At 41.0% G+C, this 21,945-nt stretch overlaps 1 protein-coding gene across 1 annotated transcript in view; it reads left to right on the plus strand.

The window, feature by feature from the left end:
* Window positions 1-21,945, plus strand: part of gphnb (gephyrin b) — a 116,761-nt gene that overhangs the window by 27,421 nt on the left and 67,395 nt on the right. The window contains exon 2 of the mRNA XM_008276748.1: window positions 12,744-12,822. Within this exon, the coding sequence (XP_008274970.1) occupies window positions 12,744-12,822 (79 nt within the window). The remainder of the gene's footprint in view (window positions 1-12,743; window positions 12,823-21,945) is intronic.

The following is a 21,945-nucleotide window of genomic DNA, read 5'->3' on the forward strand; positions in this document are numbered from 1 at the left end:
AAAAAGCTCTTTGTGTCAACGCTGTGGTTGCTGCAGGTCAAAAAGGTTTATATCATCGGAAAGAGGAGACTCTGAGCTTTCATTTGATGTGTATACTGTCGGGAAACGTGATTGTGGAGCATGCGCACATCTGGCTGAAACGTGTTTGGAAAGTGGTCACGTCCCACCGGCGGGCCGTGGGAGCGGTAAGGGGTTAAAAATACTTTTTTTTAAAAAAATTGGAAGTATTAAAACTACGTCGCGCACCCGAACTAGAAGCCGTGCACTTATAGCCGTAGCAGACGAGTCCAGCCTCTCCGTGCAGCCCTCTACCAGCAGCCTGTACGGGGCTCTCCGGCTCTGCAGACAGACCCTTCCTATTGGATCCGATCCCGCAGCAGGTCACAACGTTTCCGGCCTCATTTACTACTGCTCATGCGCAGAGCCCAGAGCGGCTAGTAGTGGTACTATTATTTAATACCAAGTTTTGGTAATTGAGCCTTTAAATTGCAGCTGTGTCATTTTGATCTGTTCTAAATATGTGAATGGCACTGAGTGCACACTGTAGTCTGATTGCAGCTCAAATAAAGCAGCTACAGTTTCACTTTGAGACATGCTTTTGGCTGTTGTTTCCTTTCTTAGAAAAGCAAAGTCTATGCTTTAATAGTATGAGGCTTTTGATAAAGCCATCTTAAACAAATGTATCCATGCAAATAAGGTATTTCTAAAGAAGTTTAGGAGGAGAGATGGTATCGGTATTGGTATTGGTATCGGTAGATACTCAAAGTTGAAGTATTGGTATCGGTATCGGAAATCAAAAAGAGGTATCAGTCCATCCCTAGTTAGTAGTATTGGTTTATCTGTCAAGGTGCTGAACTAGCCTTTTACTGGGGTTCAACCTCATATGTTTTGTTTATTCCTGAGGAAAATTACTTTTTCTGGGATATATTGTACATACAGAATGGGACTACAACAGATGATTGAATATGTGATATATTTGTCTATCAATTAATCCCTTGTGTCAAAAACAACTTGAGAGCACTTGAGCCCGACTTAAACACTCTAAACTGCTGTAGTGGAGTTGTTACTGCCCAAATGACCAGATTGTGAATCTTAGCACTTTTCAGTTGTAAATGTATGTGTTACTACCCGGCTGCCTTGGGAAAGTTAGGGCAGCAACAAAACAACAGATGGATGCTGTTTACCAGAGTGACCAGAAGTAGACTTATTTAAAGACAGGTATTCTAACACAACAAACTAAAGAACTTAGGGTGGAGAGTGCTACTTAAATAAGATAAATAAATATAACTGAAAGAGGACCTCTACTAGAAGCTGGCATACATCTCGTCTAAACTATGTTAACAACAAAAATAATTTCTAAACCTAACTGAGCTACTCTAGTCAAACAGAAATACACAGGAAGTGCAGCACCCCTATCTAAAACTGACAATAGTTACTAAGACCAAAAATAGTTTAACAGTCAAAGCGTCCCTTACTGAGCCCTTGAACCTCACACTAAATCATAACAGTCTCCTACAAATTCTTGACAAGGTAACAACCACAGAGACACTGGGCTCAGTCTATTGACAGCTGTTTCTTGGTGTCTTTTTGCGGGAAATGTTTATTATTTTATTATGCTATTACAGTGGTCAGCCTCCTTCAGAATTTAGCTTGATCAATAATTATCCTGTGAAGTGTAATTCAAAATGTGTGCTAATAGAAACTGGCAATTGGAGTTGTATGCGTTAGACGTTAGTTTGCAGCCTCTGTGAAGTGCCTGCTGATAGGGATAATTAAGTTACTGCCATCGGCCATACAGAGTGTAGAGTTGGTCTGGACAGTAAAAGCCAGTTTGCAGCTACTAGCCAGGCTAGGGTAAAGACACTTTATTTTTAGACCAGAGGTCTCTTTGCCACAGTTCAGAGCTGTGAATCTGGAATAATGACACAGTAAGTCTTTGAGACTGACAGCATTGTGTTAAGAACAGATGGACAAATTTATCAGATTTAAATTGAATGCAGCAGTTCTGGACCAATTTGTGAAGAGCATGGCATGATGCTAATCATTTGTGAATTCTGTAGGAAAAAAATAGAAAATCAACAAGAAAACTCCATACAGAAAGACCCTAGCAGGTTAAACCCCAGAAACATATACTGTGGAGCGATGGTGCCACCCCTAATGGTTAACCTGTTGTCAAAATGACTATTAATCAGCTTTCTTTTAAATAATTATGTGACTAATTGTTTTAGCATCAGTCACACATGCTGCTGTTTATGCTGTGTGTGAGCTGACAAGTAAAACTGGGTTTCATACCCTGGCTCTGTAAATGGGAAATGAACAAAGTGGCTTGGAACAATCCACACCTAAACCTTTCCTCAGCACAACAGGAAAAGTAGAGCCGATGCAGCAGTTTCTCTTTACTTGATCAAGGAGACGATAGTTTTTTGACATTTCTTTCAACCGCACCTACCTATTATGCATACTGAGATCCAAATACAGACACAGAATTGAGATAAGGAGAACTTAGGTGTTGTGTTATTATGTCATTATCAAAACAGTGGCCCTTCCTCTTGGCTTTCAAATTATGAATTACCCTCAAAACTTTTGCTTATGTGTGCACTGTTACAGAAGAATAAATCAATTGTGATGCCAAAAAGAGACAGAAACTACAACAAGATAGCCAACATGTATCTGTATGATAGCAGTGAGGGAGGCCTGGTTACTGTCCTTTGTCATCCTCTGTTTCTCTTCTCCTCTTTTCTCTGATCTGCCTCTTGAATCTGCATGTCTTTTATTTATTCCCCTAGATCCCTCCTCTCCTACATTCCCTACCAGGAATTTTCCTATTTCCCATGTTACCTTACTTTCCCTTTCCTGTCCTGCTCTCTTTTTCTGCCCTTCCTCTTTTCTTTAAGAATATTCCCACTGCTGCTTTTCTCTCTCTTCATCTCTGTGTTTCCCCTCCTTTCATCCAGTGTGAATTGCTCTCTTAATCCTGTCAGGGTTAGGCTCCAACTCACCCTCCCTCAATTCCACATGTCCATCCTACCACCTCTCCTCCTCCTCCTCCTTTACTCTGGCTGGGATGGAGCTGCCTTTCATCTCCAGGGAGAAAGGGAGGGGAAAGGCTGCACGAGCCAAGGCCAGGAATGGGTCCCGCCTGCCTAGGACACAGCTGTGAAGAACAAAGCTGTCTCTCCCTCTATTTCTATCTTTCTCTGCACATCTGGTGCGTGGGGGTACTGAGCTACGCTGTACTGTGTTGTTTTGTCCCTGGATAAGCATGGTTGCGAGATTTTGGCCTGGCTACATCGACGTCTGTTTAGATTTGAGATGTGAATCAGCCCACCACTGCACTGATGTGGATGAGCCGGGCTCCTCTAGTGTAGTAAGCAATGGTAATTAGGCCAATAGATTAATTATTAGCTGTAGTATTAGCGTGGGCCAAGTGCATTTTGGGCCTATTTCCCTGTGTAGCGTTCTTCACTGCCTGGCTTAGCAGTAGCAGGTGGAGTGTCACACTCCTTGCATTATGTAACTCAACCCCAATTTAGATCTGACTTCAAATAAATGAAAATCAAGCTAGTGGTTGGCTCCTTTCCCTGCAGATATAAATAGCATTTTCAAATCTTATGTAGAAACAGTGTTGTAGAAGGGAGAGGCTTTGAAATGCAGCCCGACGATTAGGATCCCATTGTTCCGCTCAACACCCCCTCTCTTCTCCCGGCTGCTGACAGTAAGCCTAAGGATCTGAGTGTATGTGCCTGAGTGTGCAGTCCTGCACATGTGTATGCAATTATCTACATCACAGTGTGATTGAGATAGTAGCTAATGGTAAGATAGAATGTGCATGTGCGTGGTGGCATGGATTCGAGAGTTTGTGAGTAATTGGTGTGTGTGTGTGTGTATTGCTGCTGGGTGGGTCTTTGATGATGGATTCTGTGCTTCCGCTGCTTACCCCACTGCTCCTCTCAGAATTAACAAGGTTGCTAAGATACAGTGGGCTTATATTAGATTAGGTTATCTGCTGTTATTGCTGTTACTATATTTTACCCAGCACTGTGAAGCTTTTATTAATTTGGAAATTTACCCTGCTGTGGAATGAAGATGCTGGTATTTGTGCACCATTGCTCCTCTCTTTTTCTCTCCTCTCCTCTCCTGGCTAGGAGGGTGGTTGTAGTACTGAAAGCCCCGTAGTCAGATGTCTACCCCACCCCATTACAATCTGGAGGCGGATCCAAACCTCTATTCATCATTAAGCCCGTTTAATCCAAGGCCCGGGGCCCAGTGTTTCCATTTGACATAGAACAAGCCAGTAAAAAAAAGAAGACAGGAGGTGGTGATATCACTTTGGTCGAGGCTTATTGGTGTGCAGAGGTGTTGTCCCTCCTACTAGTAGATGTCAGTCCAATCCAGTGTTCGACCTCCATAGCAGCTCCTCCAGGACTGGATGCCCATTGGCATTGCTGTTTGCAGATAAAGAACAGGAAACAATAGACACGCCAAGTGGGCTGCTATGACAAAGAGATAAAGATGCCCCCTATCCCTCCACTTGTGGATTTACACATTTCCTGCACATGTACAGATGTATCAACTGGATAAGCATGTTGATACATGTATATAATGCAGAGATGAGAATTTTAGAGGTATGGACTCAACTCAAACTTCACATAATATCTAATCCAGAACACTAAAGACAACTTGATTTCTATATTTTTCTTTCAGATAGCGACGTTACAATGACAAATGAGCAGTGTGGTAATTGGACTGGAAGCACACAGTGACAACTCTAGGCTCTTTGTCTTGCACTGTGATTTGTAGTGCAAACAAAATTTAGATTGCTGATCCAAAGCAAGGCTGTGTGTATGACTGTAAAGGTGTGTTTCTACACCACTTTCTCAGTTTATTGTGTGCTAGTTTTTTTATATGGGTATAAAGGCATACACAGGCACACTGTGCTTGTGAGCTGGTTGTTTGATGTGTGTATAAGTGTGTATGAGGACCTGCTATAAGGGAAAACCCCATTAGTGTGGGATCCCAGGGAGATAATGAGTGCTGACTGCTTTATGTCCTGGAAATGATTGAGTGGAACATAGTAGCAGTTTGTGAATCCTCTTTGGTAGTGGCTGACAGACTGACAGCACATAGATTGCTCGCTAGCCAAGCTACTTTATTACAGATGCCTGCCTGCTGACCCAAACTATCTGTTTCAGAAAAACAGAACAGTCTGCATTCTAACTTAACTTGCCACCTGTTTGACTGATACACTAAACTTGCTGTCTGCACTGCAGACAACACCTATTCTGTTAGTTTGTGGATGGTAGCTGTGTCTCAAATTCCAAAGCATGTAGTGTCAATCGAAGCAGTGTTGAAGTTTATTACACTAGAAAGTGGGAAAAGTATATAAACCCAAAAATTCAGAAAGCATATAAAAAGCACTAGACTTTTAATGTGCTGTTAATGCACCATAATGCAATTCAAAAAATAGTTGGAGGGCCTACTCCCAACCACTTAACATGAATATGAGTTTATGTTGGCCAGTGACGATGTGGTATTTCTATTTACACTTCGGATGGTAATGATTAATTACCTTTGCCAAGGAGGTTATGTTTTGGCCGGCCTTTATCTTGGTTTGTTGGCTTGTTGGTTTGTTTGTTTGTTTGATTGTTAGTGAGACAACTCGTAAAGCTATGAACAGATTTTCATGAAATTTTCAGGAAATGTTGATAATGGCACAATGAGCAGATGGTTCAATTTTGGTGATGTTCTGGCTCACTGTCTAGTTATTTTCTCATAAAACACTAAATGCTGTTAAGTGTTACAGTCGCGCAGAATGCTGTCGTTGCACCATTTGTCCACTAGATGGAGCTCTGACTCCATTCAGTCCTCAGTCCTCACTGCTGTCTTCTTAGTAGTCCAGGAGGAAGCTACAGCCAGGCAGCATTACAGGAGTGGGCTGAGTGGAGCTACTGACAGATAAGTTCATACATTGCCAATGACTCAACATGTCTCCTGTTTCATTTTATCTCTCTTTGCCATGTGTCACTACGAGTGGCGTGTGCTTCGTTGAGTAGGTCATGCTTTTTATTTACTTTGCATTGCTAAAGTTGTGCTAACCTAGCTTAAGTTACTCCCTGTCTGTTTATGTTAGCAATAACATCGCTGTAGTTATGCTAACCTAGCATAGCATTAGCTAACAGCTTTAAAGCCGGCAAGGAACTGCAGAAATAACGTAAGTTTCCAAAATATTTGAGACTACAGAACAACCATTCATCACTCGGTCAGCTTGTTATGAATGATATTTCAGGGGCTAAAGGTATGTTTTGATTATCCATGAATCTAATAGTGTAGATCAAATGAATGCAGGACTTTAACATTGGCTGGAAATCACAATATGGGTGGAAATGAGCTGCTTGGCGAAGGTCTGCACACTCTGAGGACTTTTCTAGTTGTTAATCGAATTGCCAAAAATAATTTCATTAATTACATTAATTACAAATATACCAATATGCAAACCCTAACACAGGCATTGTAGAGTCTGAACAGTGTTCATTAGCAGAGACCTGCAATAGCTATAAACTCTGCTATTGTTCAGGAGCTTCAGGGCTCTGATCAAATGTTTCCAACAAAATTCCGACATAAGTGATAAAGTGTAGAGGTGGCGGTAAATACTGACAGATTTCCTGGACTGACAAAGTTGCTCAAAAATTATTTGTGGACATCTGAGCTGAGCAGCTGTTTCCAGCAGCTGTATGAACACTACCTACAGTGAACAAGTCACTCCATCATGTATGTCAATTATGAGGATGATGCTGGTATTACACTGCTGTGAAAAGATGAATAATGTTACAGATTAGTTGCTCATTTGCTGTGTTAAATACTCCAGATTTTGTCAGGCAAATCGCTGAAAAGCATGTTAAAATTAAGTCATTATTTTTTGCCGTTTGATTTATATTTATCCTAATATTTACTTTATCCTTTCTTTATATTGCGCATGTTACTGAACTTATTTTGCTCTGAACATTAGTTGTGTTAGTGGTTATCAGCATATGAAAAAACTACTGTATTTATTCATTTCAATAAATAATTGATCCATTGTTAGCACCTACATTGCATTGTCTTCTGCCTTTACAAAGTAGTAAGTTGCATTTTTTCTTTTTTGAATAATATAAACTACAGCTGGTATCTATAGTTGTGTACATCATATAACATTATAAAGTGCTTTGGAATTGGGACTTAGCATTTGTATAGCCTGTCATTATCCCAGGCTAGCAGAAAGCTGCCAACAAAGCTATTTATATGACAAAATATTATTACAATTGACAGGCTGTTTTAAAATGCTCACAGCCAAGCTAACATCCATCCACCCATTATCTATACACTGCTTAAGCCTCGCTAAGGTCGCGGGGGTGCTGGAGCCTATTCCAATTGACTTAGGGTGAAGGCAGGGGACACCCTGGACAGGTCACCAGTCTATCACAGGGCTACACTTAGAGACAGACAACCAAGCACACTCACATTCACACCTACGGACAATTTAGAATCACCAATTAACCAGAGAACCCGGAAAGAACCCACGCTGCAAATTCCACACAGAAAGATCCCAGGCGTCCTTACCAGGACGCGAACCGAGATCTTCCAGCTGTGAGGCGACCTTGCAGCCTACGAGCTAACAAGGCTAACTATATTAGACATGATCTGTTGCTATCCAGTAAAACAGTCATTTGGTCTATGTAACACTTTGTAGACACCATCAGTATGGATCAAACAGAAAACTTATATTATCCATTATTTTCAATTAGTTCACAAATGAATAATTGTCTTTCAGTTAAATTTGTAATTTCTGTCATTTGGGTTGTTTCTTCAGAAGTTGGGTACAAGTACCAAAAAAAAACCAAAACCTCACTAATGTAATTTCTGTGTTTTGTGCCCAGAGGAGTCTATAGCCAGCCGCTGACGCAGTTGTACAACCATGTTATGTGTAAAGCACAGTTTGTAATTTGAGCAAAGCACACTGTCCAGCAATCTCGCACTCTCTCAGTGGTCAGCTGCTGCACGCTGTGATAAATACGCATGTGACCAATAGAAATGAATCTTGCCAGGCACGAAAGACAAAAATGAAGGAAGAGCTGATGTATGTCTGAAATTTTCTAAATTATATGACATAAATTCACATTTGTAATGAGACCGTTGGAGAAAAGCTTGATCTTGGAAACAGGTTCTTCCATATAAGCATGTCAGGTGTGTTTTACCTTCTTTATGTACAAGCAATAGTTTTCACAGGCAGGTTAAGTATTGTAGAGTTTAGGGTTAGATGACTTAAATTTCATCACCTCCCCTGGTCTGCAGGAGTTCACACCATCCCCTCAGCAGACAATTTTGCGCAACCAAAAATCTGTGTCTGTGTGACGCCTATGCAACAAGGACAATAGTGTGCATGCATTGAATAAGTAGATACAATATGAAAATGAAGGCTTTACACACACACGTTCATTTGTTTAAATTGTATAATTGTTTGCTTGAGTATTGTCTGACAACCAAGCACACTCACATTCACACCTACGAACAATTTAGAATCACCAGTTAACCTCAGCATGTTTTTGGACCTTGTGGGAGGAAGCCGGAGAACACCCACTTTGCACGGGGAGAACATGCAAACTCCAGAAAAACTCCAGAAAGATCCCAGGTGTCCTAACCGGGACACGAACCGGCAACCTTCTAGCTGGGAGGCAACGGTAACCACCGAGCCACCTTGCAGCCAAGAAACAGAAACAATTTACTGTAATTATTTTGTTTTGGCCTTCTAAGTTCCTACAATTACAAGTTTTGCTAAGGCTCAGACAATTAAAACAATATTCCAAAGAAGCATAGCTTTGTAGTAAATAGACCAATCCCACATCCCTTGATTCAACATTTTCACAACTCAGTTTCGATGTGATCTGTCCTTTGAGTCAAAAGAAATAGAATGCACTTTATGGAAGATCTGATCAGATATAAAGGGGCAATCAACAAGTTTACTGACAGAATCCTATCCCACTGAGTTACTGTTGATATTGCATAGAGGGCTAGCCTGCTTTAGCTAACACAGCCTCCTGCTGTGCACTTGCTTTAGATAGTGGAACTTTCTTCAAAAAAGTAAATTAATACAGTTGGTTCTGTCGCAGAAGTCCCATGTCCTGACAGCAACATCATTTACATTGAGATGTGGCGATACTTCACACAGGACTGTGACACTATTATGCCACGTCAGTTTTGGATTTTTTTGGAGCGTTCCGCATCACTACTTAAAAAGAAACAATGACTGTATAGACTCAAGATATTTGTATTACAAAATAATATTTTGTGTCTGTTAGTTGTACTAAGTAGACATTCTCTCACTAGTGGTCCTTCCAGTAGAGGCCAATTTATATTATTTACTCTGTGATCAGTTTACTTTTGCCTTTGTCTCTTGATGTGTTCTGTTATGTCTTCATCTCTCTGACTTAGAGATCAAGGTTGTTGCATGAGCCTGTGTTTCTGTTAGGGTGGTGACATCTATATGCCTCTTGTGAGCCATGTTGCCCTGTATAATGTTTCTGAAGCGCAGGTCTGCTGCTCTCCTCCTACTGCTGTTGCCTTGGGACATCTAAGCTTCTGCACTCACACACATTCACAAGTAGAGGCAAATATGTGGTGATCACATTCAATGAAGACATCGGCCCCAGAAAAGTGGAAATTTACTACATTTACAGAGAAATCTGTGTGAATAAATGCAGTGCGGTTTGAGACATCAATATAGAAGATATCATGAAGCATACGACATCTGAGGCATGTTAAGTCAGTCCTAAAAATATCATTCCCTTTGAAACAAAGAAATGAATACTGAAAAAGGAAAGGGCAGCTGCAAGGGCAATCATTCTTATCAGGAGTATCCAAAATGAAAACTTGATATCAAAATTACATTGACAAGATATGAGCTGCTGTTTGCCTTCAAATATTTGCCTGCAAAATAGCAGCATGACATAATCTAGAGTATGAACCAGTCTCAGCTCTGACAGAAGTCTGTCTGACCTGAGCTGTCTGTCTCCTAGTGGGAATAGCTCCCTCTGGGGTGAGGCAGAGGTCACTGCATCATGTATTCACTTTGACTGTGACCTGGGCATGGAGCAGCCCTTGTCCCCTCCTCTCATTCATATTCGGTATGACTCTGAAGCTCACATAAGGTTCAAAGTAAAGCTGTATAGGTGTCTGCTTGAACAATTAAATCCAGCTGACTCCAACATTGCAGCTTTTACAAAGCCTACCAGAGATGATGCAGGGTACGGTGGTGTTTTGGGCAAGGCGATGAAAGCTAAGCTGCAGATTCACCTGGAGAAAGGTGCATGGGCGGAGCTAGAAAGGTGGGAGGGTGCAGTGTCATAAATTCCTGTGCACCTTATCCCCTCGCCTCTCGCTCTTTCTCCATCCTCCATTCCTCTTCCCACCCCCCCACCCCCTTCCCCTGTATTCAGCTCTTACTCAGAATCACATTAATATTCCTTTGAAGCCTGTTTCAACTGCAGCCAGATCTCCCTGTCCCTCTCTTCCCCCTCTCGCCTTCTCTCCCTCTTTTTGTTCCTTCATTTTCTCCCTCTTGCTTTCTTTTTGTTGTTCATGCAATTGTTTTCTGGAGATCGCTTTACCAGCATCTCTAACCAGTGCAGCAGGGAGGGGCAGTTTTATTACATTCGGGCAGGAGTTCCCCTTGTTGTACACATGCGTACAAACACATGCATGCACATGCACACACATTGAGGGTGGTGGATACCGATGCCTTTGACAGACCGTGTTGATTGGTTCAGAATGGTTGCTGCCTCTTGTAGGAGAGTGGAACGGCTATTTTTAGATCAAGGGGTAGCTGGGAGAGAAAAACTGAGGAGGGCTGTGTGTGTGTGCGTGCCTACATGCGTGTGTGTGTGCGTGCGTGTGTTTGTAAGGAATACTGCAGTCTTGAAGGAAGTTTCCTCTTTACACACATACACACACAAACACATAGAGACACATGCACTTATGCAGCAGTGCCCCTCTTCAGCCAGCGTGGTGTGTATTCCATGTGCTTGCTCTCCTTCTTCCCTCCTCCCTCAACCTTTTTTCTTGCTTCACCACCACCCCTTTCCAACAGTCCTTCTGTCTCCCTTGTTTCTTCCTTTCTTTTTCGCTTTCAGAGTTGGCTCAGTGTGCTACTGTCAGCACTCTCCTGTTTATTTGCCAAAGCCCAGAGCAACGTCCTGACTCCTGCACCCTCTGTTTACCTCTTTCTCCCCAGCACTGGCCCATTGGCACTGCTTTTCTCTTTATCACGTTCCCTCCCTTTGTCGTTTTAAAAAATGTCTTCCTCTCCATCCTACATCTTTTCATTCTCTCATCTCCAGCTCAATCTCTCATTCCCTCTATTCACATCCTGACATTCTGTCCCATTCCTTTTTCTAGCTTTGTTACATTCTCTTCCTTTGTATCCCCCCTTTGCCATCCCACTTTCATTTTTTACACTATGCTGGATTCACCCCTCCACTCACCCTGTTCCTCCGCTCATCCTCTCGTTCATGGATCATGGCACTTCATTGGAGTAACATTGTGACATTTTCAGTTTTGACTACAACTAGCACATTAAGTTGTTTTTTTTTTGGGGGGGGGGGGGGGGGTTGCCACTGCAACACCATAACCCCCTCAAAAGCTGCATTTTACATCTATTTTAGTGTGGCCATTACTGTTTGGCTCCATCACATCACAAAACAACTTGGCCTTCTGTTCATCATCCTCAGCTGTCTCTTTCTGTCTCCTTTCACTTTGTTATATTTTTTTTCATTTCTCTCTCCACATCTTCCTCTTCCTCCCTGTCTTACTTTATCCGTCACTCTATCCATCTGTGATCACCATGATGACTCATGTGTCTCACACTTGCTCTGCAGTGAAGGGGCCACCGTGTTTTTTGTAGAGCGCATGAAGATGATGAAGGTGTAGCTTTACATAGGCTCAGTGAGATCAGAAAGTGTGCAAGGTAGGATTGGGGGAGTGCATGTTGTCAGTGTTTATTATATTTCAGTACTTATATTATTCATGTAGTGACCTTATTTAATTTGTAGCATAACAGTGTTGGAAAACATGATGCAGAAGAAGATCTGGAAGGTACACCAGAAAAGATTTCTTTATACAGACACACCTGCCTTGTAACAGTCATGACTGACGTGTGGCTGCAAACAATGATTGCATCCTTTGCTTGCTAATTAAGACACAGTGAAGCAGCATGAGTACTGGAGATACACTTTTCGTCAAATCATATTTGTGAAATGCAAGAATAAATACAAAAACAGGGCCGACCCATTTAAAGATGTGCATGGAGTGGCGTTCCTCTCATGTTCCTCCTCTAGTTTAACATTATTTCTTTTAAAGAAGGATTGCTTTGGTGTGTTGCACCAATTTCTTTATCTGTTGATCAGTTCAGTCTCCTGTCATGGGAATTCACATGCAGCTAGTCATGACACAGTTTAGAAAACATAAACATTATAAGGAGTAATTCTTCATGCAAAGTTGATAAGTGAGCTGGCATGAGTACAAAGAGTTTTGGGGCGGTCAAAGTTTTGGATGCATTTCACTTGTAATTACTTGCATTTATGAAAACCAATCGTTTAACTGTTGGACAATGCCAATGATGAAACAAAAAGAGTTTGTGCGAAAGCCCCTCATGCATTTTACTGAATTTGTGTGCTAACTGAATTTTTTCTTTGTCTCTGTCTCTGCCTGTCCAGTGAGTGACAGCTGTTTTCGGAACCTTGCAGAGGATCGCAGTGGTGTCAACCTCAAAGATCTCGTCCATGATCCCTCTCTGTGAGTACTGGCCTTCATGCATGCAATTGTTCAATCCAGATCAAAGTTCTTTTTTAAATCTGACACACAAAAAAGATGCACATTTTCTCTGGATGTGTGCGTCTCTGCGTGTGTTTAGTGCAAGAATGTACAACATACTGGGGCTTGGTGTCGCTCTGTGAAGAGAAATTCCCAGCATGCATGGCAACAGTAAAAGACCTGCAGCACACTTCTGCTTAAGGATGACTCCTGGTAGCTGCAAGAAGTCATTATTTGCTCAAAATAAGCGGAAGAAGGTAAACTCAACAATTGCTTCCATTAACAAGGGAGGCTGTGTTATGATCCCTTAATGCTCATTTTACTTATTTCTTGTGGACTGAGGTGGTGGTCATGTGGTTTGTGTGGTGCACATTTATATGACTTACTAAACATTCCAAAACCATAAGCACTAATATGCTGTTTCATTGACAACTATTCTGGAAAGGCTTTCCTCAAAATTTTGGCTCTTGACTGTGGGGATTTTCTCCCATTCAGCCTCAGGAGAATTAGTGAGGTCCAGTGCTGATGTAGGATAATAAAGCCTGGCTCAGAGCTTCTGTTCACTGCAAAGGTGGAATTCAAAACAGTTCAATTTAATTCAATTCAGTTTTATTTATATACAGCCCCAATTCACAACATGTGTCATCTCATAGCACTTATATATAGTAAGGTGAAGACTTCACAAATTTTAAACAGAAAACAGAGAATCAACAATCCAAAGTTTCCTTTTGGTTCCCTATGAGCAAGCAGCCGGCGATGGTGGGAAGGAACCAAAAAATAACTGTAGGGAAGAGAGAGAGGAGAGAAGGGGAGAGGAGCCCAGTGCATCATGGGAGTCCCCCAGCAGTCTAAACCTATAGCAGCATAATTTAGGGACAACTCAGGTCATCTAACTATAAGCTTTATCAAAGACGAAAGTTTAAAGCCTAATCGTAAAAGTAAAGAGGGTGCTTGTTTTTCAGCATCACTCTGAGACAGGATGTTCCTGATTTTGACAATAGCACGTGGGTGAAAGAAGGCCGCCCTGCAGACGTGCTTTATGTGTGTGTTAAAGGACACATCCTGGTCGAAAATACACGGTACAGTTGTCATCAGAGCTCTGTTCTGGCAGGTCAGGCCTTCCCCAACCTGTCACCACAAAGTTTCTAAGCACATTGTAGTTTAAGATTTCTATCATTTTATGCTATTTGCTCCTTTAGGCAAATTACCAAAAGATTTGATGTCTCTAAGATTTCTAAGTGGAATTTGGTTGAGTCTGTTTATGCACACATTGCCTTTTGAAGTGGTACCTTAGCCCATGACAGGAACACTACAAACTGTGACCGCAACATGTAGCCTAAGACACTCTCCTCTTGGTCACAGTTTGTAGTGTTCCTGTCATGGGCCACTACAAACTGTGACCACAAGCCTAAGACACGCTCCTCTCGGTATCCAAGCCATTCTTTATATATCCATTGATTTGCTGGAGCTGCCCCACTCCCCTGTCAAATTATCACACCAGTAAATGTCACTGGAGTGTCACCAGTCCCCCACTGTTGGGCTCTGGACAATCTATGCTTGTCATGTCCTTTACGGTATGTTTACTTTGTAGCTGATGTGTAATTTATTTGTCAAATTTGTGTGTGACACAGAGAGGAAGTGTGAAAAGCCTTATGCCATATCACGTGCGTCACGCTAGACAGAGCGCCAGAAACATATTAGAAATTCATCACACGCTTATTTGTACGCTGGGAAAAGAAATTTTAAGTTATTTTGTATTGTTTTGTTTGTGTGGCTGTCCGTGAACACCCCAAAATGTTGTAATCCATGTATATATGTGTGTGTTGTAATGTATTCATTCATTTTACAAAGTCCTGTTTGAATTGAAGGGTCAAGTGAGGCACTGGTTGGTTTAAGGGTTGCATTTTGTTTCTTTCTGTAACTGACATTGTATGAATTGCCTTTTTCTACAATGTGAGCAATGATGGTTCATTCAGTGGATGTTTTGGCCGAATTTATTATACCACCCTTTTACGTATTTGTAGTTGTGCTCAGGTATAGTTTGTTATATTTGTACTGGTTTCTGAAAAAGTGTGTGCATTTTGCCAGGTGGACTTGTTTCAGATGGAAGAGACAGTTGTCCAAATCCCAAGGTTTACAGTTTGATCCCCAGCCCCTTTTTGTGCTAGTGTCCCTTGGTTAAGAAAGTGAACCCCAAGTTACTTCTGCTGGCAGGCGAACACCTTGCAAGGCAGCTTTGCCACCATTATTGTCTCTGCAGATAAGAAACACAATGCAAAGCACTTTGTAGAGGTGCTATATAAGTGTGTGGTATTACCGCCACACCAATGTGGCACATGACAAACACTGTAAGAAGAGCATAATGCTACCCGGATTACACATTTGCAAAACAAAAAAATAATATTTCATGCAAGTATCTGCAAGATTGCAAAATGTTCAGTAACAGTCAGTAATTATGTTTAATCAGCCCCCCCCAAAAAAGAAAAAAAAAAAAGAAGTCCATCTATCCATTTTCTATACACCGCTTAATCCTCATTAGGGTTGTGTGGGGGGGCTGGAGTCTATCCCAGCCCACTACTATTTCACAAATTGCCATGAGACTGAGTTGCCTGGACAGATCGCCAGTCTATCACAGGGCTAGACTTAGAGACAGACAACCAAGCACACTCACATTCACACCTACGGACAATTTACAATCACCAATTAACCTCAACATGTTTTTGGACTGTGTGGGAGGAANCCCCCCAAAAAAGAAAGAAAAAAAAAAAGAAGTCCATCTATCCATTTTCTATACACCGCTTAATCCTCATTAGGGTTGTGTGGGGGGGCTGGAGTCTATCCCAGCTCACTACTATTTCACGAATTGTCATGAGACTGAGTTGCCTGGACAGGTCGCCAGTCTATCACAGGGCTAGACTTAGAGACAGATAACTATGCACACTCACATTCACACCTACGGACAATTTAGAATCCCCAATTGACCTCAACATGTTTTTGGACTGTGTGGGAGGAAGCTGGAGAACCCGGAGAGAACCCACGCTGCACGGGGAGAACATGCAAACTCCACGCAGAAAGATCCCAGGCATCCTAACCGGGACATGAACCGGGAATCTTCTAGCTTGGAGACGACAGTCCGAACCGCCAAGCCACCTTGCAGCCCTTAAAAAACAAAGAAATATTCTCAAGAAACAACATTTAACCTATTCCCACTTTTCTCAAATCTTAATTAAACAATGTCACAGTCCTGTGCTTTGTACACCAAGCATTCGCAGCCAGCTTTTAATGACTTACAAGTATATGTGTTACAAATGCAACAAGAATGAACCACTGCTTGCATGGGAAAATATGCCAAAGAAAGACAGTATTGCTAGCAAAGGCTGCAACAAAAAACTTGCAGATCTTTGTTTTTAAATATTGGTCTATCTTGGCTACATTTAGATTTCAGGGTTACACAAAGAAATAGAAAAATTTGATTTATTTAACTGAATATTTGGATATAAGCCAAAGCAGTATACATAGAATGTAAGGTGCTTTGGATTCAAATTAATCTCTGAAGGTTATAGAGAACTCTGATGTTTCTGTTGGCTAGAATCAACCTGTCCACAATTTTTCCACTTTTGAGATGTAGCTGATGTCCATGGAGTAAAAGTGCATCCTGTAAAATGAAAAAACTGTGGTTGGTTGGTTGGTGACAGCTGACAAAAGAATAATTTGTAGCCAAGGAATTAACCAGTTGGATGTAAGGCTTGTTTGCTAGGTTTCCTCATTGTTGACCACTGTAGGAAATGAATTAGCTTCCATTACCTTGGGGACTTTTGTGCTACTAAAAAGCACCTGAGGCAAGCCTGTTTTGTGCCAGTAAACTAATAGGGTTGATCTTACATTTAAAACGGCATACGTTTATACTGGACATTGGAACATATTGTCGGCATTAATTCCCCTCTCTGCTCTGCTATGTTGCCATGATGGCTGACCTCCCATGGCCTAAAAGCCTCCATGCCATGTTAATCTTTGCTACACCACAATTCAGCGGCACCATCAGGTTGACCAGCAGGAACGCTGTGCCCTCAATGTGCCACTGCTGCCATGACAGAGACACATAGACAGAGACAAAAAGAGAAAGAGCCAGGCGGGAAGAAGGGAGCAAGGGAGTAAGTATAGTGCCACAGCAGGACACATAACATAATGTATAATCACAGTGTGTATCAGGCACACAAGCACACACTGGCACATGTAATCAATCAGTCTGCACAGTTTGGTATTCAGGAGTATCCAGATGTGTGTCCAGGGGAAAGAAAAACCATATGTGACAAAAAAAAAGTCAGTGAGTAACAGAGGGGCTCAAACAAATGATACCCAGACTCAAGGACACACACAGAGGTGGATATGTTTACAAGTGGGTGTTCTTGCATGTGTGTCTGTTAGTTTCTTGTATACACATTTATGTTATTGTGAGTGAGTGTTTTTAGATTTACATGGTTTTGCATGTCATGAGTATATTCAATTCAATTCAAATAACTTTATTTATCCCCCAGGGGAAATTCCAAAGCTCACTGAGTAGTTAATATAAAGACAGAAAACAACAACAACAACAACAACAACAACAACAACAATAATAATAATAATAATAATAATAATAATAATAATAATAATAATATTATATTACATTGGTATTGGCAGGGAGTCAGCGGGTCAAAGATGGTTGTGCATTTAGAAGGGGGACAGTTCTGGGAACAAAAGTTGCCCTCCTTCTTTGAGTCCAGCAGCCTAAGCAGTGAAGGTGACTTCCAGAGGGGAGCCACTCAAATGCAGAGAACAGTGGGTGTGATGGGTCCTGAAGGATTTTGCTGGCTTTCCTTAAGGTCTGTTGCTCACAAAAGGCGGAGAAGGGTCTTACAGGGAGCCAAATAATTTTGGAGCAGCTCTTAAAAAAACACTAAACAGCCAGTTTTCACTTTGGATAGAAATAGAATGACACCAGCAATAAAAGAGAAGGTGTGCTATGATATGCATCTGTAGGTGATTAAAGTTGTGTCAAGGGTTGAGTAATATGTGCTCTCCAGTAACTTGTGTTGTAACAACCTTTGTCAATTGTACAAATTGTCATGAATAAAAATAGCTAGAAGTCAATCAGATGGGTGAGACAAAGTAAAATCTCACAGTCAGGGGACTAAGACACACTAATAAACCTGTATTGTTACTTAACCTGCACCAATAAACAGTGTGGGGGCAGACTTGTGGCTGTAAAACCATTTAGATGAGCCCGTGTTTGAATTTGTTTTGAGACCGTTATTAAATGTCATCATCCTTATTTGACTTTACCCACTCATGTACAGTTCAATATAGGCAAAAATACAGAAAAATATATTTAAAAAGCAACTACTTGGATCAAAAAAGTACTTCTTCAAAATATTCATACAGTGACCGTATAATGTTGCAAACCTTTCCTCTCTTGCTTCAAACAACTACAACTTATATTGAAATGTAATGCTCGTGTAATATTTTATATCATTGTTTGAAAAATAAGCTGGAGGTAGAATTTTGCTTATTCATGCACACTGCCATGGACTGTCATGGAATTTCTTCAGCTTTTAAATACATATAATGATTTCTCATTGTATCATCTTGTGTTTTGTAATGTGTTTTTGCTGCATCTGATAGTCTTTTTGTTGCTGGTTTGGTCTGTTTCAAAACACAACTAAGTTTATGTAGGCACTGTTTATAAAGCTAACAGCTTTGCAGCCTTCTATCTGCCAGAGCATCATCATTTTTTTGTGGATTTCATTGTGTTTCCACTGGCTTTGGCCACCAAGAAAAATAGCCAATCATTCTTGGTAGATATGTCCATACTGCATGTGTCTGGATGGCTGCATGAAGTAGGCCAGAAAGTAATACCCTTTACATAGAGATGCATAAAATGTTGTTATCTACTTTGAGTTGATGAACTGGCATGTAGCATGTCTGACTTCAATACAAGGAACCAGGATCCACCACAGACACGAACCTGACATTAAAACCTGATGTTTTAGCTGCGGCGCCGTATGTTAACAACAAGGTTAACATACAGTGTATTTAAACAGAACTGTCTAATATTATAATATCGGTGTTCTTGTCTTGTGATAGAGTTAAGTAACTCACCAGGGAGGACAGCCCTTTGTAAAGAGGGAAGCAAAAAAAACTACTGGTTTAGTGACAATGATGATTAGGTCCAAGAAGATCAGCTTGAAGACTGTTGAAGATGTCATAGAATATACCAAGAAATATTACATGAAATTCAGATTCCAAAATAGATTTCAAAAACATTTCTGCAGATCAAAACAAACATATTTGTCACCACAATGTTGGCCAGGTGTGTGCCAGTATGGTCTCCATAATTCTGAGTGTGCAACCTGCAGTCCTGAGCGGAGGATTGTTTTTTTCTGCAAGTAATAGAAGCATGCCTATGAGCAATATGTGTTTTGCCACAGGTGTTAACTTTGTTATTTAAATACATTATGTGTGTTTGATATGTGGTGCAGTTCGGATGGTTTATAAAAAGAAATTAAATGAGGGGGAGAGAAACTGACATTTTTTCTATAAATAAACAATTGCACGATGGAGTGGTCTGCAGACTATTTTACTGTGTGTGTGAGTGTGTGTGTGTGTGTGTGTGTGTGTGTGTGTGTTGTTTAGTGGCTGTGAGTGGAATCATGGGAGTGGAACACCTCACTGGGAACTCAGAGATCTCATCACAGTAGGGGCTTGAAGAGGTGGGCTAGTCCACTTCTCTAGTATCCCTCCATCTTCCCCTCTATCAGCTTACATGTTGAGAGGTGACCCCTTGAGAGATTTCCTACATATGGATGAACCAACATCTCAGCTCTAATGGGCTCGGCTCCACGCTACTGCTGGGAGTGGGGAGATGGCCAAGGCTCTCATCTCCTTCCTGGATGGAGTGTCTGTGTAAGAAAGCAAGAGAAAGAAAAAGAGAGTGAGACTGAGTGGCCTGTACAAAGAGTTTGTATTAATAATGAAATCATTCTGGCTGATGGGTCTCATCTTGGAAGTGTCCCACAACCACAGGGATTTGCAGCTGGCTCACATGCACCCACACATACACTTTCCCCTCTCTTGTGAAGTGTGCCTCTAAAAGTCTGTCCCTCTTTTTTCACGCTCTTTTCACTGCCTCTGTTATTTTTTCTTCCTCTCTTTATCCTCTTCTCTGTTCTCGTCTTTTATTCATAAAAAGATTTGGCGTCCAGGCTTTCAGGCCAAGACTACTGCCATGCTCTCCCCCCCACACCCCTCATTTCTCACTGCCTGCCCCACTCTCCCTCTTTCTATTCCTTCTTCCACCCACGTGAGGATTTGTCCACACCTCGAGCAAAAAGCCTTTGCTCCAGGCCGACTACTTCGGCCTGCAATTTGAAGTAGAGCTTTATATGTCATAACCCTCCACAGTAGTAAGAGACATGATGGGTTTTTGAGATTAAAATGTTGCAAGCCCTTTTCCTCTCTAATAGGCTTCCCTCAATTCAGAGCACACCCACCCCAAAAGCAGCCAAGCACATCTGCAAAGAAGCAAGTCATGCTGAAACACACATTTATGCACGTGCTCATATATGTATGGATGCCAGTTTGCCTCCTATATGCATGCAAGACTGCAGTACTTTTTGGGGGGATCATCATCCATAATTTAGAGAAGATACAGCTTACTCTTTTTTTTCTCAAACAAATGATTCTGTTCGTTTAGTTTATTAATTTTTTCCACAATCCTCAAATATTTGTCATTATTTGAAGATTGCATAGATGTAGATGCTGGGATAGAGAGAAGACTGTCAGTTATTTCTGTTCCTGGGTTGATCGCATCAATATATTATTCTTTTTTTTCTTGGATGTGAGTAGGTGAATGGCTAGCTATGTAAGACAGTGGTAATAATCATGATACTTTTCCCAGTTTTATTAGTATTGATACTTTAAGATTGACAGTGTTGTATTAGAAGTCAGGTTTCCTTTGAGTTGCCACAGTGTGTGACAGAGATGTGTGGCCAGTATTTGGGTGCAAAGCTCTTTAGTTTGTCAGTGAATTGCCATTAAACTAGATGCATAAAGCAAAATATAGCTGTTTGGCTTACACCTGACAGCCAGGGCAAGCCTATGAACACCACGCAGCCTGTCAGTATGAAAAAAAGTCTTCTAAAAAGATGTCTTCCATGAACTGACTAAGGGGGCCAACATATTCATCTTGGCAAAGCATATCTTTAGCAGATATGCCGACTTGTTGAAAGCATTCAACGAGCCACCGGTCAGCAGATGTGGTAACAAAATTACAGCAGGCCTACTTCCCCAAATATAAGCCACATAGTTTGAAATATGACTGAACTATTTGCATTGTGAGTTTTATAAGACAATTAACTGTGGTGTTAGCTGTATACTCTGACTTTATCTTTGTAGTGTAGTAATCCCTGTGGCACACATGTGCAAACACAATGTCCACACTGGTAATATTAACTGATGATAATGCAAGCTGCTAAAAAAAAAAACAGAGTTCACTGGTATGCAGAACAACAAGATCAGTTATAAATGTTCAACTGAAGTCCTGCAAAAATGAAAATGTGACTAAAATTTGCGCTAATGTACTGCTACACCTGTTTCTTTAGGGATTTAACCTTTTATAAGCGACATTGTGGCATGTGAAGGCGAGAGGACATGAACATGTAAAGAACTGCTCTTAATGAAAAGTTACTCCAATTCTGGTTGGATATAAAACTGTATAAACACACTGTGGTGCAACAATTCACTCCCATTATGACTTCTTTTCACATCCTCCACTGCCACTGACAAAATATTTTAAATTTTTTTTTTAATCAATAAAAACAGAAGGACTTTTATTTGGGTCTATACAGTTGTGAACAAAAGTTGTACACTTGTAAAGACCATGTACATCATGGCAGTCTAGAGTTTCCAATGATCCTATAACTCTTAACTTTTTGATAGAATCTTTGAAACACACGCGTCTTTGTCACACAAAAAAACAATCATGCATTTTGGTTCTTTAATATATTTATTATAGGTCTTCTGGAAATATGACAAAATCTGCTGAGTCAAAAAATACATATACTCATA

Source organism: Stegastes partitus, unplaced genomic scaffold, assembly GCF_000690725.1.
Source record: "Stegastes partitus isolate 25-593 unplaced genomic scaffold, Stegastes_partitus-1.0.2 Scaffold80, whole genome shotgun sequence".
Lineage (NCBI taxonomy): Eukaryota > Metazoa > Chordata > Actinopteri > Pomacentridae > Stegastes > Stegastes partitus.